This window comes from Muscardinus avellanarius (genome assembly GCF_963383645.1).
Source record: "Muscardinus avellanarius genome assembly, chromosome: 7".
In the NCBI taxonomy this organism is placed as follows: domain Eukaryota; kingdom Metazoa; phylum Chordata; class Mammalia; order Rodentia; family Gliridae; genus Muscardinus; species Muscardinus avellanarius.
The window spans coordinates 84,945,344-84,966,694 of NC_137793.1; the positions used below are offsets into that span (position 1 = coordinate 84,945,344).

The 21,351-nt window shown below is 53.6% G+C and overlaps 1 protein-coding gene across 4 annotated transcripts in view; it reads right to left on the reverse strand.

Moving 5' to 3' along the window:
- Positions 1-261: 261 nt before the first annotated feature.
- Positions 262-21,351, reverse strand: part of TMCC2 (transmembrane and coiled-coil domain family 2) — a gene marked incomplete at both ends in the record, with an annotated part of 44,994 nt that continues 23,904 nt past the window's right edge. For 2 of the 4 annotated variants that reach the window (XM_080698584.1, XM_080698586.1), the window contains 3 exons: positions 262-573; positions 1,492-1,627; positions 2,757-3,697. In XM_080698584.1, the coding sequence (XP_080554710.1) occupies positions 262-573; positions 1,492-1,627; positions 2,757-3,697 (1,389 nt within the window). Of the gene's footprint in view, positions 574-1,491; positions 1,628-2,756; positions 3,698-13,123; positions 13,307-14,032; positions 14,060-21,351 lie in introns of those variants that run through there. The other 2 variants (XM_080698587.1, XM_080698585.1) reach the window with 2 other exon arrangements.

A 21,351-nucleotide genomic window follows, 5' to 3' on the forward strand; every position in this document is an offset into this window, starting at 1 on the left:
GTGTCCTCCTCAGCTCCCTTTGGCCACAGGCGTCCCCCCATCTCCAGCCAGGGCCACGCTCTCAGCTCCCTTCTGGCCCACAGGGAGAAGATGTCAGGCAGAAGCAAGTACAGAGAAGGGATGGGAGCTGCTGGAATGCACAGTTTGGGCAGGAGGCCCAAAGAGACACACAGAGAAGTCCAGGGGACTCAGGAGTCCCAGGATCCCTCCTGGAGCTGTGTGACCAGCAGGGGGCGGGAGAGCACGGAACAGGCTGGCCGCTCAGCTGGGCAGCAACACGTGCTCCAGGAGGTAGGTGAGGGAGTCCCAGTGCTTCCAGAGGAGAAAGAGGACGAGGACGAAGAGGGCAGTGCTGGTGATGCGCAGGCGCGTCTTCATGAGAGGTGTGATGAAGTTGGCAACGGTGGACACAAACACCAGCAACACGGCCATGAGCGCCAGGATCACGTTGATGAACTTGCCCAGCAGCGCCCGCGCGTTGGCATTCTCCACGCCCTCCAGCTGCACCACCTGCTGCTGCTGCTGCTGTAGCTCCAGCTTGGTGACCCGGGTCAGGCAGGACTCCACGGCCTCCTGCAGGGACACAGAGGGAGGTGCTGGGAGCTCAGGAGGGCGAGACCTCTGGGCAGAGCCCTGCCTACCTGCTGAGTTTGGCTAGTGTTGGAGTGTGTCCTCAAAGGCTCATGGGTTGGAAGCTCATGTGTGGCCCTGTGGAGAACTGACAGACCCTTTAAGAGGCGGGGCCTAGTGCGAGGCTATTGGGGCTCCCGGCGTGCTGTGCTTGGATGGATTGAAACTGGTCTCCCAAGAGAGTGGGATGTTATAAAAGAGCAAATGTGAGCCCTGACTCACCATGTGATCCCTGGCATTGTGATGCCATCTGCCATCAGTCCCTCACCAGAGCCAGGCAGAAGCCAGCACCATACTCTTAGACCTCCAGAGCTGTGAGCTAAGTGAACCTCTTATTTTTACAAACTATCCAGCCTTGGGTATTCTGTCACAGCAACAGAAAATGAACTGATGCTCTACCCCCACTGAGAAGGCGATTATACACAGGTCCTTCTCCAAAGTGCAGGAGGGGTACAGGGTGGCCAGCTGCACCTGGGGACAGAGTTCTTTACTGATGATATTTGGGGGGAGGATGCTAAGAAATGGAGTGTTGGGTTGATATGGGAAGGAAAGGTGCTGGCCCAATCCTAGTTTCCACTCGAGGGAGGCTAGACCTTGGGAATGGCAATTATTCATTGGCGAGGCTGCCATCAAAGAGATGGGGGCATGGGGGCCCTTCCCGGAGGCTTGCCTTGCACAGAGCATACTCTCGGCTTGCTCTAATCTCCACCCAGCCCCATGCTGCCCTCTCCACTCAGGCCTATTTGTCCCAGCTGGTAGAATAACCTGTACCCATCACCCCCCAGGTGATGACAGCCCAGCCCTCTGGCTGTTGCCGGCTCTATCAGTCTATCTGTCCCCCAGTGGGATCCCTGGCCATACCTGGATGTCCCGAGCCCTCTCATAGGACTGGTAGGCCACCTTCTCCTCCATGCTGGCCAGCTCCTGCTTCAGGTTGGTCATCTCATTCTGGTGAAGTTCCGTCAGATCATTGAGCTGCTCCTCCAGCCGCTCGTACCTGACAGGAGAAGAAGCAGTAACGATCCTGGGTCCCGCATATCCTTCCTCTGCCCAGGATCCAGCCCTTAACTCTCAGAAACAGTGACCCAACCCACCACGTGGCCAGCATGCACTGAGACTACAGGCGTGTGCCACCACACCCGGCTGAGCATGTTATCCACATCACTTTGTCCTCACCATAATTCTGTGGGGTGGCACTGATGTCAATCCCACTTGAGAGACAGAAAGACTGAAACAGAGGTTGAGGAACCTGCCTAGGATCACACATGTCATGAATAAGGGTGGACTCACTTCAACCTGGGCTCTTAAGTCCTGGGCTAAGATGCTCTCTGGTTACCAGGGAACCCTGGATATAGAGGACCTGATCCCTGCTCTGGGAGGTATAAAATGTCAAAAGTATGTGGGGCTGGTTGGTTTTGGGGTGGGGTTCTCCCTTAATTTACAAACCTTCATCTGTAGAAAAAAAAGTACTAACAAAAAGATCTCCCCAAATCCCAGGGTGCCAGGTGCCATATTAAGAGACCCGGGCAAAGACCAGAACAGGCCGAGGGACGAGGGCAGGGGAGGAAGGGGACCAGAGACTCCAGCTCAATTCCAGGCTGACCTCAGGAGCTTCCCCTGGGTGTCCAATCTTTCCGTGCTACATAATCACACACATTGACTTTCTGGTTTGGACCCAGTCTTCACCAAGGCCTGTGAGGTCATATCAATGCTATCTTCGCTGCATGGACCCAGGGCGCACCTGCAGGATGCCGATGCCTTTGCTCAAGGCACGTTGTAAATAACGGGGCTGGGATCTGAACCCAGGTGGCTGGCTCTAGAATCAGCATCTTAACCAGACTCCCTCCAGAAGAGAGGTCATGGAGCTGGCTCCTGCCTTGGTTTCCCCTTCTGTGTACTAACCACACAGCAATACTGACAAGGATGCCTGGGGCATTATGACATTAGGGGAACCTCCCTCCCTGAGGTCCTATCATCCTTCTTCCAACTGCCCTGACCAGCCTGGGGAAGCTCCCAGACGCTTCTTTCTGCTCCTGTCAACAGTCCAGGATCCTTTCAGATGCTCCCCCATGCTCCTCCTCCCGGGTCACACCAGGTCCCCGGGCAGTGGGGGCCAGCGCACCCACCTGTAGCGCTCCTCCTGCAGGCACTGGGTCATGTAGGTATAGTCCCTCTGCAGCTGGGTCTTCAAGTCCTCCATGGAGTCCTCCAGCTGGGACTGCCCCTCCTTGATCTCCCGCAACTCCTCCAGCAGCGTGTCCAGGTTTCCGGGGGCTCCATACATTGCACTGGACTTGGGGCTCCCCAGCGCCGCCCCGGGCCCCGCCCCGGAGTTGCTGCCCGCCCCGGCCGAGCTGGCGCTGGCGCTGGAGCACTCGTCGTCGCTGCCGTACTTGGGGCTGGACACGAGGGTGGCGCTGCCGCTCAGCGCGCGGGCCGCCTCCTCCGGGGGCCCGTCCTCCAGAGGATCCTTCAGGTGGGCGATGTTGTCCGCGCTGCCGAACTTGTTGCGAATGAGGCTGGCGAACTCCCGGGGCTTGGACACCACGGCGCTGTGGGTGGCCTGCGAGAGGCCCGAGAGGCTGCCCTTGACGCCCTCCACCACGCCGCCCCCGAAGCCGCTGATGCCGGCGCGCACGTTGGCGCCCACGTCCTTCAGGCCCTGCTGCATGTCCCGCAGCACGTCCTTGGGCTGCCGCGAGGGCCCGTTCTGCTCGATCTCCTTCAGGCGCCTGCGGTAGTGCTCCAGCTTCTTGTGCAGCTGCGCGATGGTCTGGGCCGACTTCTGGTTCTTCTTCTCAAACACCTGCTTGATGCGCGACACCTGCTGCTTGTCGGCGTTGTTGGCCAGCTTGAGGTACTCCGCCACGTTGTCGTCCCGCGCCTCCTGCTCGATCTTGATCTGCTCCGTGAGCTTCAGGATCTTCTGGTGCAGGTGGTCGATGGCGGCCTTGGTCCGCTGGGGGTCTGGAGCCCCTTCTGGCACGTCCAGGCTGATGGGGCCATCGGAGTCACCATGGCCGGGGCCGGAGGGCAGGCTCAAGGCCACAAGGTCTCCCTTGTCGCCCTGGGGAAGGAAGCAACAGAGGATACATCAAGAGACCGTGGGGAGGGGACTCAGCGGGATCTGCCCCCTGTGACCCTGGGCACCTCTGGACGTAGTTTCTCCACCTGGTAAATGGATGCAGAATGAAGAGGAAACTTCTGGAAAAATCCAAAAACTAACAACAGGGCTCTCTCGGCTACACAGCGGTTGCCACTCACAAAGAGCACTCCGGGCTGCTCTCTCCCCAACCCCACAGATGCAGACTGAGCAGATCTGCTCTGTCTTTGGCCCAGGGAGGTCTTCTAGCAAGTTACTTGGAGACACACAGCTATGAAAAGACAGAATCTCCAGCCCGGAGAGCCCTTGCTGCTCTGGCCCCAAGGACCTCTCAGGAATGAGATAACTGTCTCTCTGGACCCAACCTCCTCTGCCTCTAAGCTGACCACAGCCCGCACTTGGGCCCCATGCCTTCCTGCCCTCCCACCTCATCTTCACTAGCACCAGAGCAGGTCACCTGCCCTGCAGACCCCTCTCCTGGACCCCTCCGTTACCTTCCAGCTCTCTGGAGTCAATGCCAGCCTCTTCCGCCTCATGACAGCGAGTGTACTCGGCCCTTCCCGGTCTCCCAGGATTAGGAGAGGAGTGTGCGCCCACCCGCTCTGCCGGCCAGGTCCCCAAGGTAACTCACAGGCCCAGAGGAATGGGGAGCAGTCTGGGGGCCCCAGGGTAGCAGCCGCCCAGCTGGGAAGGAGGCAGGCAGGCCTGACCCCAGGCAGGCAGGCTTCCTGAGCACATCAGGGCGGTGCAAGACTTGGAGAGTCAAAGAGAGGAGAAGAGGGACTGGAAGGGCGAGGGGGATGGAGCAAGGAAGGAAAGGTCATGGGGATGGGGCAACGGGAAGGCCAGGTCGGTGTGCAGGCAGGCTTGGAGCCGCTCTCAGGGCCGCTGTCCCCACGCCTGCTGGAGGATCTCTGTCCACAGCCGAGTCCCCGCGCCTTATCGCCACGCAGCAACGGAAGCAGCAGGAAATGGCTCAACCCCATGTATTTTTACACACAGCACACCCCAAGTAAGGCCGGGTTAGATCATTCTGGGGACAGGGTGGGGTGACCTCTGTGTGGGGGAAGGAGTTAAACACAAAGAGAGTGGCCCAGTCACATGCATTGGAACCGGAAACAGCCCATGCCAACTACAGGCATAAGTCACTTGCTCGATATCTGCCAAGGTGCAAAGTTATTGGAAAACACTATTGAAAACAATAGCCCTGTGAAACTCAGGGGCCAGGGGAGGGTGGCTTCTCTGAGGGCTTCCTCTGGGGCTTTTTCAGGTCATGGGTCCTCTGAGGATGCCGGGGATGGGACATTCCCTTACCCCGTCTGTCCTGGAGCCGGAACTTTCTTCTTGGCGTGCTGTGGGTCCCCTCAGCAGATGCCCAGCCCTCAGGGCTCTGTTCCTCAGAACCTGGGCCCTTTCACACCCCAGGAGCCAGGATCAGCCTCCCTTAAATGACTTATCTCAAGGTCTAACTTGTCTCCAGTCTGACTTAAGCCCACCCTCCTGCTGGCTCTCTGCAGTGATGGCGAACAGCCTGTCTCTCAATTTTCCTGACCCTCAGGGTCCTCACCTGTAAAATGAACATAACCATACCTACTCTCAAGCCCTTCACGATGCTGACACAGAGGATGATCCACAAGCACTGAGCACAGTGTGGGGCATACAGGAGGTACACACCAAATGCTGAATCTGGACCTAGGCATCATAATCCTTTTTTAATTCTAGTGTATGCGTGTGGGGGGGATATCTGCAATTAAGCTGGCCTAAGTTTGTTTACTTATTTATTTATTGTGGTACTGGGGATTGACTTCAGGGGCATTCTACCTCTAAGCTATATCTCCAGCCCTATTTTTTTATTCTTTATTTTGAAACAAGGTCTCACTAAGTTGCAGAGGGCCTCACTAACTAGCTGAGGCTGACTGTGAACCTGTGATCCTTCTGTCTCAGCCTCCCAAGTACTAGGATTAAAAGGGTAGACCATCACACCCTGCACTTTATTTTTATTTGAAACATGGTCTCACTAGATTGATGAGAGTCTCACTACTTGCTGAGACTGTCCTCAAACCTGTGATTCTCCTGTCTCAGCTTCCCAAGTACTGGGATTACAGGCATGCACCACCATTTATTTAAGAGATTATATCAACAATTTTTTGTGTGTGTGATACTGGAGATGGAACCCAAGAGCATTCTACCGCTGAGCTACGTCCCCAGCCCTATATTTTTATTCTTTATTTTGAGACAGGGTCTCACTAAATTGCAGAGGGCCTCACTAAGTAGCAGAGGCTGCCCGCAAACTGCGATCCTCCAGTCTCAGCCTCCCAATACTGGAATTACAAGCATGCACCACCATGCCCGGCTTTATGTCAATAAATTTAACTCAGTATTAATAGGACTACACAAATTTAAGTTCTTCTTTTTTTTGGTGCCAGGGATAAAAACATCCAGGACCTCAACTGACCATAGTGGTGTAGACCTATATAATCCCAGTCCTTAGGAGGCTGAGACAGGAGGATCACAGGTTCAAGGAGAGCCTCAGGAATGTAGTGAGGCTCTCAGCAACCTAGTGAGAAGCTATTTCAAAACAAACAAACAAAAAAAGTAAAAGGGCTGGGGGGTGTAGCTCAGAGGTAGAATGACCCTGGGTTCAATCCCCAGAAACACACACACACACACACACACACACACACACACACACAATGTTGAGCAAGTGCTCAATTACTAAACTATGTCCCCAGCACCCAAATTAAGGTCTATATACAACAAATATTAAAGAACTTGGCTCTCTTAGGAAGCGCTGTTCTTACCACAGGTGCCTAGCCCACTTCACACCCTTCCTGCCGGGAGGAAACCCAGGAAACAGGCTTTGAATGTGGCTGCAGTGCTGTCCTTGTTCTCTGTAACTGGCAGAGGGGAGAGCCTTGTCCCACCTTCTTGGGGACCACAGAAGGAGCCAATGAGAGAAGGGTGTGAAGACACTGAGAAGATTGGCAGTGACTCCGGACTGTGCCCAAGTGTGAAACAGCACACTCCCACCTGCCCTGGCTCCTCTGGCTGCCTGGCTCTTTCCTCCTCCAGTTTGGCATCTGCCTGGCCTACACATGGGAAGCCGAGTTGCAGCTGACTGTGAAATCTCCATGAATGAGGACAGGCAGTCCCAGAGTCTGATTGTAGGAAGGTCTGGGGCAGGGGTCCTATTTCCCTCACCCACTCTGTTTCTCTACCGTAGGGCCCAAAATGGAACCTGGGGGTCCTGCCCTGTGGCAGAACATCAGCTCCCTCCTGACCCTTCTGCCTGGAGACCCCCTTGGTGACATGAGTGTCTACAATGCTGGCTCTGGCCACAGGACATCTCCTGTGTTCTCTGGGACTGAGCTCCTGGGCTTGCAGGGGGGTGACATCTCTCCCCTGTGGCCCTTCAGCTCTTCTCATGCCCTTAAATTACTATTACAGGTGCATGCCTGTAATCCCAGTACTTGGGAGGCCAAGATAGGAGGATCGCAGGTTCTAGGACAGCCTCAGCAAAGTAGAGAGACCTTGTTTCAAAATAAAAATAAGATAGGTTGTGAGATATTGTTTTAAAATAATCATAAAACAGGGCTGGGGGTATAGTTTGGAGGTAGAATGCCCTGAGTTCAATTCCCAGTACCATACACCAAAAAAATTTACAATTCTAAATGACTCCAAAGAATAAAGATAATCACAACTACCATCTACCAACACAGGGACTCTAAGTACCTTGGCATATCAATTCACTTAATCCTGTGAGCAAACCTAGGAGACAGGCAGCACTGTTATTTGCATTGTACAGAACAGGACCCCAGGCCCACAGATATTGAGAACTACACACTAGTGAGTGGGAGACCTAGGATTCCATCCTGTCCCGCTCCAAGCTCCAGGGCCCGACCCCACCTTAGAGGGCTGGGCTCTCCACAGCTCTGCAGCTTGCTGAGTCTCCCCTCACACTGGAGCCTGGTCCCCTGTCCTCTTGGGAGGCATGAGTCAATGTCAGTAGGCCTAACTCCAGAGCAGTTACTGGAATTTCCTACAGTGGGATTGTCAGCTTTTATATCCCAAGTGATCAAGGCAAGTTTCTCCCTGGCCCCATCCTGCCTGCATCAGCACAACCAGGTACAAATCCTCAGAAATGTCCAGAGAGCAGCTACGACACGTAAAATCACCTCTGAAGATGTACCGCTGTAGCATCTTGGGCCTTCCTTGCTGGAGCCAGCCCCTCATCCTGCTGGTCTGCAGGAGAACTCACACACCTACCCCTATGCCTCAGGTGTGTGTGTGTGTGTGTGTGTGTGTGTGTGTGTGTGTGTGTGTGTGTATACATGCGTGAGAAAGAGCTAGTGAGGCAGAGCCGAGGGGTGTGTGTGCTGGTCTTGGGGACACCTTGTGGAGAGAATGAGGTCCTATTGTGGTTTTCCTCGCAAGGCTGAAACACCTCAGCAACCACTTACCTCTGAATAGACCCCCTTGGATAACTCCCAGCCCAACCAGTGACTGAGAGACAGGCTAAGGACTAGGACCCCACATTTACCTCCCTCGGCTCTGCTCTCATCACACACACACAGGCTGACCAAGCCTAGGAAAGGTTCTTTCAGGGGATGTTGGGTAGGGGGAGTAAGGAACATCTGGCGTGTCATTGAGATACCAGACATCCCTCCACCTCTCCCCTGCAGGGTCTCTAGTGCTGATCCCATCCCTGGTGAGAACCCTAGACCTCCCAGGTCTGGTTACAAAGGGAAAAGCAGAATGGGAGCTGTGAAGTCTCTGTGAACCAGAAAATAGACACTCCCAGGTGGGTGGGGCACAGTGGTCTGGGGACCTGCCCACCTTGCTGCTGACTCCTCTACTCTCAAGTTCAAACTCCAGCTTGGGGGTCCTGCAGCAAGACACCAGCTCCTTCCTGCCCCTCCAGATGTTTCCAGTGCCTGTGGCCTGTCAGTCCCACCCCAGTCACAAAACTAACCATGCCTGGTTCTGCTCCCCAGGGAGGAGGGTGGGAGTTCCCCAGGCCCTGCCTTCCTCAGGTACAGGCACCATGGCAACAGCTCCTTTCAGGACCAGAGGGAGACAGGGTAACCACAGGAAAGAGAGTGGAGGAGCTGGCAGGCAGATGTACGAAGATGGGTTCTGCTAACAGAGCAAGGGGACTTAAGATAAAGATGAGAAAACTATTCAGAGTGATGGAGCAGGACACAGCATGAGGAGAAGAGAGTGATTTGCCAAAAAAGAATTGCAATGAGACAGGATACAGGCCTGTGCCCGGCAACAGGAAGGCCCTAACTCTAACTGGACACTGTTTAGACTCCTGGCTCTGTTGATTGACAGCGGTGTCATCTTGTGTATGTCATTACCTTTTCTGAGACCTGCTTTTCTCATCTGAAAAGGGGGCGGGGCAGTGCTACCTTCTTGAGAAGGTCCTCAGGAGAATGAAAAAAAATACTCCAAGTGAAGGGCATAGAGCAGGTGTCTACGAACAAATACAAAGCCGGTGTGGTGGTGCACACCTGCAATCCAGTACCTGGGAGGCTGAAATAGGAGGACTGCAGGTTTGAGACCAAACCCAGCAAGACCCTGTTTCAAAATAAAAATAATAAAAAGGAGCTGGGCATGGTGGCACACGCTTATAATCCTAGTATTTGGGAGGCTGAGACAGGAGGATCTGGGTTCGTGGCCAGCCTCAGCTATGTAGTGAGATCCTTCGCAACTTAGTGAGACCCTGTTTCAAAAGAAAGAAGAATACCTAAGGCTGGGGTGTAGCTCAGAGGTGGAATACTGCTGGGTTAAATCCCCAGTATCACAAATAATATAAAATAAAATAAAAAAGGCTCACATGTAGAACACTTCCCGGGTTCAACCCCAGGTACAACAAAAATGATTAAAAAATTCAAATGAAGACAGTGCATGCTCACTGAAATGGCTACAACCATTGTTTTAAGTAAATAAGTGTTGGTCAACATGTACAGAAATTGGAATTCTTGTGCATTGTTGGTGGAGATGTAAAATGCTGCAGGCGCTGTGGCAAACAGTTGGTGGCTGCTCAAACTGCTCGACCTAGAACTACCACATAACCCAGCAATTTCACTCTAAGGTACATACCCAGAAGAATTGCGAATGGGTATTCAAAGAGATACTTGTACTAGAGTTCACAGCAGCACTCTTCACAATGACCAAAGACTGGGTACAACTCATATTGTGTGTGTGTGTGTGTGTGTGTGTGTGTGTGTGTGTGTGTGTGTGTGTATGGATTTAACCCAGGGCATTCTACCTCCAAGCCACACCTCCAGCCTTATTTTATTTTGAAACAGGGTCTCACTGGTTGATGAGAGTCTTACTACTTGCTGAGGCTGCCCTCAAACTCGTAATCCTCCTGTCTCAGCCTCCCAAGTACTGAGATTATGGGTGTGTGCCACCACACCTGGCTGCCAGATGGTCACTGTTAACTAATGAATGGGTCAAAAAGTGTGATGTTCCATAAAATGGAATATGCAGAATGAAGTTCTGATAATGCTACAACATAGGTGAATCTCAGAAACAGTTTGCTAAGTGAAAGAAGCCAGACATGAATGGTTGCATATTGAGTGATTCCATTATATGAAAATCCAGGGCAGTTACATCCACAGATAGTGGGTTAGCGGTTGCCATGGGATAGGGGAGGGAGGGATGGGGAGTGAGTGCCTAATGGGAAGAGGTTTCCTTGGGGAAGATATAAATATTTTGGAACTAGAAGGAAATGATAGTTGTGCAACATGGGTGTGGAAAGGCAAGGTCCTCCACTGGCCTGGGGTGACCTCCGTCCAACCAGTGTCCCAGTGCAGAGTGGGTCTGCAGGAGAGGATCGGGGTCTTCCTCTCACAATCTCTTGTTCGACAGAGGGAAGATCTTCCCATAGCACCCTTGTCCTGAGCTGGCTGGTCAAAAGGAGAAGCCACCTGGATTACTCAGCCTCAGTCATTAGTGGGGGAAACCTCCAGGGCTCCCAATCCACACTGGGGCAGGGGGCTACCTAGGGACCACTGCTCTTCTCTCCAAACCAGAGCAGAGCCTCCCTCAGCCCTAGCCACCCAGCTACCATCCATGTTCAGCTGCCAGCACCACACCTAGGGTCCTGGTCCCCTCCTTCCATTCTCCTGCCTGAGATGGGCTGGTCACCCTAGTGGTACTTGACTCCTGAGAACAGACTGCAACCTGCTGGTCCAGCTCCATCACGCATGAGCTGACCTAAGAAGAGAAGTAGCAAGAGAGTCCTGCTTCTCCCGTGAGCCCTGACCTGTGCCAGGCAATTTGGGGGTCCATGTTATGCTTCCATGTAGAGCCAGAGCCACAGACCTTGCTCTATGCAAAGACAGAGATTCAGGAAGTGCTGATGAATGCTCTGAATAATGCAAAGCTGAGGTATTCTCTGAGTGTCTAGGAGCCAACTTTCCCTATTACTTTCCAGACTCTAGTGAGGCCTCCTTGGGGACACCCCCTCTATGTGGCCTGGCAGCACCACAGACTCGCCTCCCTGCCCCATTCACAACACTATGCGAGGCTGGATTACATGGCCTGCCAGGTTATAGGAGCTGCTGGGTCATCGCTGCCCAGCCCCGGGCTCCGTGACGCTCTGGGGGCTCCCACCTTCCAAGCCTGTTCTCAGTGTCCCCCTGCTAATGTGGACATGGGACATCTGCCCTCCCTCTCACACACCAGCCCAGTAGCCTGGATCCCTGAAGCCTGGGAGGCACAGGGTAGACACTGCAGGACAGAAAGTGTCCAGGCTTAAGTGAAGTTTTGGGAGGGGCAAGGAAGGTGCAGGCTAGGTGAATTGTGAGATGGGAGTCCTGGTTCTTTTTCCTGAGCAGCATCACTGCATCCAGGATCGACCACAGAAACAACCAGCGCTTGTGAGGAGTGTGTGCTCCGCTCCTACACTCCCAGGTGCACCTGTGACCTGCCTTGAGGCAGGAAACCCCTCCCCAGATTTGCTCTGGGAATCTCCTGTCAGGCTGCCCACAGCAAGCTGACACTGAAGGGGCTTTCCTGTCCTAGTTAGATTACTCTTAGAAGCAAGAGGAGGAGGAGAGAGAGAGAGAGAAAAAAAAAAAAAAGAATTTGGGCCTGGCCAAGCAGGTGGTGTGTCCACACAGGAGGCTGCTCCTGAGGGTGGGACTGTGGTTCCAGAGGTCAGAGCCCAGCAGGCCAGTGTGGCCTGGGGACTGTCAGGCCTGGTGACTCAGCAAGCAGTGCCTTAGACCTGCTGAATGTTGCCCCGCAACTGTGATTTCACAGCTCTCTCAGGATGGAAACACTCAGATCCCCTTTTTCTACTAGGTCCTAGAGGGAGAGGGAGGCAACTCAGACCAGGATGGAGAGGAAAGCCTACGGCCACTAAAATCCTTCAGCCCAAAGAGGTAATCTGATCTTACGGTGAAGCTAAGAAGGAAAGGCCCGCCATTCCGGCCAGAGCAGGCTAGAAGACCTATTCCACCTGGGGGTCCTGACTCAGGGGCTGCCCCTAATCTCCCAACTCAACAGGTACTACCTTAACTGCCCAGTGGCTCTCTCTTCCTGGTGGGAACATGGGGGCCACATAGGCTGCTCAACCGAGCTCTGGAGGGGTCCCCAAGGCTGACCCAAGCTCTCCCTGGTGGGCAAGGGGTGGGGAAATAGCCCACCTAGAGCCTGGGAGCCTAAGAAAACTTGCTGTAGAGGACAGAGCAGCAAATGCTTAGACACTTACTGGGGGTGCATGTGGGGTGCTGTGTATATCCAGGGCTGCCTACCTAGGCCAGAGTGAGTGAAACTCCAGCACTCCAGCCACCACATGGGGCAGTCCAGGGCAAAGAAAGCCCTCAGTGGCTTTATTTCAAGTTGCTACAAGGGGGCTTCAGGGTGCAGACTGTGGGTGAACAAGGGAGCTTACCCACACACTTTCCCGCGGCGCCCACCCATCTCAGGGCAGCATGCAGCCCACCTGTCACCAACCCACCTCTTCCCCCAGCCGTTGAGTTGTCCCGGCCTCTACAAGCCCCTCTCTCTTCCTGGTGGACACTTCTCTCATCTAACCCTCAGTCTCGGGTCCTTTCTGATAAGCCCATCCCATCGGTTGCAGTCAGAAATAATCCTCCCTTAAGTGGCTTCCCTGAGAACAGAGTCCTTTTGTCCACCTAAATGTCCTGCAGTCTCCTCCTGTCTCCTCACACCTGCAGAGCCCTGGGCCGCCACCAGTTTGCTCACCTTAGGGTCTCCTTTATTTTCCATTCTCTGAACTTTCCACACGCCAAACACATTCCTCCTGGACTCTCCCATGGTCCACCAGGGGTCGTGCCCCCGGGACCTCCACTGAAACCCCACGCCCACCCGCCAGGTGAACTTGTCTCCTTCCACCCAGCAAGGCCTCACCTGTGTGGGCACCACTTCCCAAAGCCGTGCTGGTGATGAGGTGCCAGGAGCTCTAAGGCCCCAGCTGTCCGAAGACTGTGCCAGGCCCCCGGGGTCATAGTCCCTGGGCAGCACTGGGCTCGCCATGGGAAGCCTGGTCTTGCGAGCAGGTGTGCCTGAGCTCCCAGGCTCTGCAGCCGCCATCTCCAGTGTGAGGCCCAGCCAGGGATTAGGGGCGGATTGCTCTGGATTTCCCCCTCCCCTTGGGCTCACAGCTGCTCCTTCCTATCTGGCAGGAGACGCTGCGGATCACCGAGCAAGGGGGAGGCCTAGGCCCTGATGCAGTCCCTCTCCCTGGTCCAGCTGTTGCCACTGAGCTCGGAGTATATGAGGACACCCAGTTGTGACAGGCCTGGTCAGGGGCAGGGGTGGGGAAGCACACGGGAACACAAGACACGTGCACCCAGGCAAGGCGCCGTGCCCTGCCCTCCCACCTCAAGTGTCCAGAGGTGCTTCCTGTGATCAGAAGCCCCGACACAGTACAGCCTCCTTCTCTTACTGGCTGTAACTCAGAACAGAAGTGGGCCTCCAGGCCAGGCTTCCAGAGAGAGAGAGAGCTCTCCAAAGCTAGAAAGCCCAGCCTGGGTGGAGGCTCTTTTCCTTCTCCTCTTGCTGCCCCACCTGCTGGCTTAAAGCACCATCTTCCCAGGACAGCCTCCTACCAGTAACTGCCTCAAGTAGACAGCAGCCTGCCTTACTCGGGGAAATCTCTGCCCCAGGACCCCGTCCCAGCAACCCACTGCCCCAGACTCTACTGTGGTCACTTCACCAGCTTCTGCTCCCAAATCTTTGTTCTCTGCCTCCCAGCAATATCCAGGCAAAAACAACAAACAAACAAACCCCAAGACAGAACACAGTTGGCAAACTCACGGAGGTCTCTTTCTCCTTGGACTTCATCTCAACAGTCAGTCCCTGCAGGAAATACTTTGGCCAGAAGAGGGGGCCAGAGGTCCACCACCGAGAACTCCACGCAGTGAGGAGAGAGATGGGGGTGGCCAGAAGAGTCTTGGCTCCTGCTGGGTCTCTTCAGTGACAGCTCCCCAAGGCAGACACCATTCAAAGAGGATGTGGATTCTGCACCCACTTGAGCCTGGAGAGGCACTCAGGGCTTAAATACTGAGCCACAGCACGCATCACGCTGATGGGGCAGGCTCAAGCTCAAGAAGGTGCGAATAGATAAGAGGGACCCAGCGCTATCTCTGGGAGGCAGTGCCAACCCTCGTAGCCAAAATCACTGAGACCAGGAGTCCCCACACCCTGGGATCGCAGAAACTGTACAAACATGTACGGTGGCCAATGACTTGGGGCTTGTAAGGACAGGAGTCTGCAAAGTGCATCACACAGGTCCCAATTTCTGGGGCCAGCTCTGACCTGTAGGGCCAGGGAATGATTCTGGCAGCCTACACTTCTGTAAATGACCTCCCTCCTATGGCATTTAATCTCTATACTTTGGCATCAAGCACGGTTCCTCTTGCATAATGGTTATTTGTCAATTTAAGGTCTTACTGGCCTTGTATGAGGAAGGCAGGGATCAGATTTCATGTCTGTCTGGGCCCTCCCCTGGGCCTAGCCTGACCCTTCCTCAGTGCTGACATCTCAGAATGACTGATTTATCTCATTTTGCTGCGATGGAAGGCAATCCATCTGCTCCACTTCTGTCCTACGTGGCGCCGAGGCAACTTGGTCTTCTCACCCTCAAGACAGCCCTCCCCCTCCCCCTCCTTGCTAGGCCCCACCAAACTAAGATTTTTAACCTTTATTTATAAGCAAAAAAGGGGGAAGAGAAGGCAGTGACCATGGGAGACTGGAGGTGGTGAGGGGATTAGCCCTGTGACTCTCTCTGCATTATAGGTCTTTTTTAAAATATACTTTTATCAGTGCATTGCAATTATACCCCATAGATTCAAGGTGACACACTAATGCACGCACATATCCTTTGGGGTAGTTCCCTCCATTTTTTTTTTTTTCATTTTGTGATGCTGGGGATGGAACCCAGAGCCCAAGAGCGTGCTAGGCAAGCGCTCTACCACTGAGCTACAGCCCCAGCCCCTTGCATAGCAGGTCTTATTTCTCAGGCTCCCTGGGATCATGAAGGCTCAGAAGCAGCAGAAAGAGGATCCTGTGAGGCCACAATGCACCACCAAGATGACCCTGGGGAAAGCTGCTCCCAACCTAGGCACCTGGAACCACCCTAAAGGGTGGATTCAGCTCCACTCCAGGAGCCACTTGGCCATCAGCACAATAACTGAACAGTAGGAGAAGGGGTCAGGGCAAGTGAGACAGGAGACTGCTAAGAGAAAAAGACCATATAAGAATGAGTGTGGGGGAAGCATGTCTGCCAGCAAGCTAGCAGGAGAGAGGCCTTTTCCTTTATGGGTCTGTTCGTGCCTTTGCCCGTGAGACGTGTTTCCAAATCTGCTGGGAGTTGGGGCATCCCAGCATACCAGGAGAGCCAGTGCAGAGCCTGGGTTTGCCACTCAGTCCTATACTGACTGTGGGGTCTTGGTCGGTTGCGTCTCCATAGGCTCTGAGACTCAGTTTCCACAATGCAATGGGAGGAATGTGTGATGAGTGAGGATGGAAGATGAGTGTTTGGCAGGAAGACAGGCCAAGGCCGGGCTCCCTGGGTGTTGGAGAAGCCCTCCGGTGGCCTGGCACAGCACCCAGGAGCCAGAAGAATGCCTGGCATAAATCCTTATCCTGCCACCTGCTAGCTATGCAGCCTCAGCAGGCACTGTCCATGCTTCTTCACAGCCACAGGGGAGGCAGCGGTACCCACAGAGCAGCATGGAGGTGGAGGCTGGGGCACTGAGAGATAAGCTGAGCCTCGGAGACCCTCTCTGCAGCTGAGTCTCAGTCTTCCTAACTGCCACTGATATATTCAATCATCTCCCAGGGCCACAGTGAGAATGCCTGGCACACTGTAGGTTTTACTAAAAGAGATGACTAGTCCTAGTCCTAAGGCCTCACCACACGGAATGCACGCGCGCGCGCGCACACACACACACACACACACACACACACACACACACACACGCCAACAGTACCTGGAAGACTTGGCCTGGGACAGAAAAAGACAGACGCTGAGAGAATGGCAGGCAGACATAAAAAGATGTGCTGAGAGCATTAAGGCAATGGGCTCTGAAAGGACATCAGCTGCAAAGCAACTCTCCTTTTGTAAAGAAAAGGTGTTGCAGGGTAGATGGGTAGATATCATCACCTGTGCTTCTTAGTGAGCCTGGAGACCCTCAGCTGCCTCCTGTATGGCCCGGAGAGATGGAAGCCACATCTCACAGGAGGCAGGGTGGTCACCGTCATGACACAGGACCAGGTAGCTGAGCTGTGGCTGGGGGTTTCTGGAGTCACTCTCTCTACTTTCCAAAGTAGAGTGAATCTGGGGGTAAGAGATGGGCTCTTGGTAGAGGAAGCTGGAAGGAAGCCCAGGTCTGCACACCCAGCAGGACTGGACTCAGTCCTCTCTTTTTACTGGGTTCCCTGTGGTTTAGTTTTTTTCTTCCATAGCCTTCTTCCTCTTCCCTTAATTTTGATGTTCTCTGTCTGTCTGTCTGTCTGTCTGTCTCTCTCTCTCTCTGTTGTTCTGGGGATGGGCCCCAGGGGCATTCTGAGCTACACCCCTAGTCCTATTTTTTATTCTTATTTTGAAACAAGGTCTCACTAAGTAGCTGAGACTGTCCACAAATCCACAAACCTCCTGTCTCAGCCTTCCAAGTACTGGAATTACAAGTATGCACCACCACGCCCGGCTCTCTTTTTCTTTAATACTCTTTAAATACTTTCTTTTCTCTTCATTTGCCTTCATTATCCTCCCACCATCCTCCCCTACTTTTTAAATCTTCTTATATACTATTTTTTCTCTTAAAAAATAGAAACAAAACAAAACATGTCAGGTGTAGTGGCATTTGCTTGTAATCCCAGTAATTGGGAGGCTGAGGCAGGGGGATCGCATGTTTGAGGACAGCCTCAGCAAGTTAGTGAGGCTCTCAGCAACTTAGTGAGACCTTGTTTCAAAATTTTAAAAAATAGAGCTGAGTTCTACCTCAGCTAAAGGTAGTACACCCCTCAGTTCAATCCCTAGTACCATAAAATTTAATTTAAAAAATAGAGCTAGGGAGTTGGTTCAGCAGTAGTGCACTTGCCCAGCATATGCAAGGCCCTGGGTTCCATCCCCAGCACCACTAAAATAAATGAATAAATAAATATAAAAAAAGCACAATCCACACATTCTGAAGAGTGGGAAAACTGAGAAGTCATAGGCTTTAGGAACAAAGACTAGTGCTGACAAGCAGCTAAATTTAGTGCCACAGAACACAAGGTGAGGTCTTAAAACATCTCAGGCCCACATGTGCTGGGAAGATCTTCAGTGATGATTCCTGCCGAGAACCTGGCAGCTTCCCTGATGGTTACCAGGCCCTTTTGGGAAGGGGGTGAGGGAAGTGGTCACTATTCAGAGATGCCCTCCCACCCCACCCCCAACACACTTCCAAACCCAGCCAGAAAATAAATGTTCTTAGGAACTCAGGTCACCCAAGAGTCCTGCTCTCCCTCTCCCCCTGGGGAGACAAGAGGGGAAAGCAAAGATTCTTCAGTGTGAATTGTAGCAACCGAGGTGGGCATATTTCCTGGGCCCTCGTGCGTGGCAAGGTGCAGTGGTGTGAGCTGGAGAAGCAGACAGAAGGACCACGAGGAGGGAGCTGCCAGGCAGCATCAGCACACGCACGCGCGTCACACGACCTTACGTCCACTTCCAGGAAGGGCGGACGCCATCTCTTCCATCGGCGGGTCCTTTGCTGATCCAGTACTGTGGTCATTCCTCATCAAGGAGCCCTTCCTGGGCATGGGCACAAGCCCAGATGTTACGTCACTTTTCTGCGTTGCTTTTAGGCAAATCAAAATTTGTGCCAAATAGGTAGAAAAAAAAAATGATGATTTCAAGCCTTTCTAGTTGCTGTTTCCCCAGAGGAGGGTACACTGGGAAGAGGTTCAGGATAAAGCAACACTGAGAAGTGGCAGCGTCTCCTTTCTGAGCAATTTTTAGGATGCACAGTGCCCTCCGCCCCACCCTATTTGCCAAGAACAATTGAAAAAAGATTTCTAAAGCAGAGGATTGAAGCACAGAACTCCTGTGGGCTCCTGCTGACTCAAGGTCTCCGAGCTTACCATGAGCTGATGTGATTAGATGAGAAATGTGCGTGAAAGCACTTTGCAAACTGTGACATGCTGTTCAACTGACTATTGAGGACAGAAAGGCTTTCAAAGGGACACGGCCAGCACATCCTAGGAGGCTTGCCCATGGGCCACTGAGCTCCGAGAAGTCAGCAGACATGCACAGGGTTCAGATAATATTTGAGTCTAAACCTTCTCAGGCAGTGAAGAAGCCTTATGTAATGAAGTTACTATCACAGGTCGCTTTTCTTTCCAGGGCAGGGGCTTTGTCTTTCCAGCTGCCCCCAAGGAGGCCTCTCGGTCACAGTATCACCGTGGATCTGATTTAGCTTTTGCTGGGCATGCTGAATTATTCACCAGCTATGGATACCAACCCAGCTCTGGGGTCCCGGGGTGGGGTATCTGGACAAGAAGAGAACAAAGAAGAAAGCGATGCAGTGGGAACTTTCAGAACCAGACTTTGGGGTGGTCAGAGTGCAAAAGCAGCAGGAGGACCTGAGTTGACCTCTACAGGATCTGGGAGCAAAGACTGAGGCGGCAAAAACAGTCTGTCAGCTGCTTGTCGCGCCCCAGCACCTGTCTCTGGAGAGAAGGGGAAGTGGGAGACGGCATTACTACTGCAGCTCAGGGGAGCCCTTGATTCCATAAGAGCCTTGAAAAACTGCAATGTATCTTCATCCCTGCTTCTATTTTGGAGCCCTTTACCCCATGGGTTAAAAATACAGAAAGTCCAGACTGCCTACAAAAAGAAAGACGAGGCAGGAGCAGGGATCAGGTTAATGGTGCTGAATTTCCATTGCCTTATCTGGCACCGACGGGACCAGGGTCACGTTTCTCATCTCAGGGATGTGGCAGATCCAGGGAAGAATGGTGCTGTGCCAACACCCTTGACCCATGCCCTCATCCCCGGGGCCAGCTCCATGACACCTGGAGCCCAGTGATGGAGCTCCCCTTGCTGCTGACCGTCGCTGGCTCTGGTGTGGGGGCCAACACTTGAACCTTAGCACACCATCCTCTTGGGCAGTGAGGGCTCTAGGCTGAGGGAGGGAGGAGGATAGACACCTGGCTGGCATCTCCCACCTGTAGGCCCTGGGGGCTACAGACAAAGAGCTAGTTGCCCACAAGGTTTTGGCTTGAACAAGAAGATTGAGAAGGCAGGACCCCAGATCTTGTCTAGTAACTTGGAAGTTATTTAACCTCATCCCCAGGGTCCCAGAGCATTCTGTACTCCAGAAACTAAGTTAATCTGAAAAGCATGAGATACTTCTCTCTAGAAAGAACATCAGTGGGCTGTCAGTAGAAAAAATGATAAGTAAAGGTTGATTTCCGAGGTTGGTAGCCTATTGGGGCAACTGAGCCTCAGTTTGGTTCTAAAAAGTTCTAGGATTCAAGAGGATGCTGTTACTTATGCTCTCCGGAGTCAGAGCTTTAGGTAGGGGCAGAGTCCTCATTTTGGGGCCCCTCTCTGACTAGACAGAACCCCAACAAGGCAAAGGGCATCACCTAAACAGGAGGAACTAAAATCAGACCAGAGGAGGAGCTTGGTTCCCCAGACAAAATCTACTGCCGCAGCAGGGCCCACGGCGCCCGGGAACCATTGCTATGACGGAGCAACGGTTCACCGCACATTGGAGCTGCGCAGCCTGGCTTCGAAGACTCCTCTGGGAATCTGGGCGGTGCCTCCAGCTCTCCCTCTGCCCAAGGGACCTTTCCACACAGAGAGGAAGAGGGGCGGAATGAGTAGATGAGATAGGGTGGAGAGGGACAGAGACAGCAGCTGGACTCCCAGACAGCCAGGCGCGTACGTGAGTGGCTGTGCCAGTCGGAAGGCAGCTGCATTTGAGTCAACAGGCCAAGCAACCCAGCTGGCCCCGAAGCAGGGGCCCTGCAGCCTCCCATATAACCAGACCCATGAGCTCAGAAACAGCAGGGCCCCAAGGCCTGGTGGTCTGCGGCCCCCAACCACCAAGAGGACATGTTTGGAACTCTCTCTCAGCAGAGCCAGCCCCACCCACCTCTGAGCCAGCAGACTCCCAGACATAAATAAACCAGGGCCCCTGGGTGCCTGCCAAGATCTCAGGCTTCTTAGCTGGAGCCAGGGCCAAGGGCGGCCCCTCACTCTCCATCCTGCAGAGTAAACAGGGGTGCTTATTTATGCTGAGGCAGAGAAGAAATCTTGTTGTTGGGTAAATCTGGTGGGGAGGGTGCCGCCCGGGAGGACGGGAGGTCAGAGTCTGCTCTGGGTTTGGCGAGGAGCTGCATTCCACCGCTTCCCCATCTGGGACCTGGAGATAACACCTCCGTGGGCCACGGGGAAGTGTCCAGTGAGGACAGCATCTCTCCACTCGCCCGACTATGCAGACCCTGCCTGGCCTCTCCCCACCTCTGCCCTGAAAGTCCTCCAGCCACTGGGCAGTCTCCCAAGCGGTCCAGGACCTGCCCGGTTCTGTTCCACAGCTACACTAGACAGGAGGGGAAGACAGGTCCAGGCCAAGGGGCTGGCCCCGCAGAGCTGGTCATGAACCCAGTGCTGCGTGCCATCCCTCTCGACACCATCCAGCTGTGTGCATCTTGCACAAGCCCAGGGTGTGCAAGGCTGGGGGGGGAGAGGTTCTGAACAAGGCTAGGTGCTGCCCAACCAGATCCAGAAGGGGAGAGAGGAGGGACCTATAAGCCTCCCACCCCTCACTTTCCAGAAGCAAAACAAGAAAGAAAAAGAGATGAGGGTGGGGATTCATCCACTTTCTGAGGAGCCAAGGGGCCTCGCTCCAGTGAGTGGCTCCTTCTCCAGCCTCCAGGGAGTGTTTCCCGGAGGTTAGGGCAGCGCACAGGTGAAGAGCAGAATGTCACCTATTCTCTATCCACCGGTGAGACCCTAGTACACCAACAAAGGACCCCCCGTATGACATATGTAAGCAGGGAGCGCGGTGGTTACCATTCTCAGGGTCACACACATAGCAGAACGCAGAAGGGTAGAGCTAAGAGGACATTCTTTTCAAAACAGG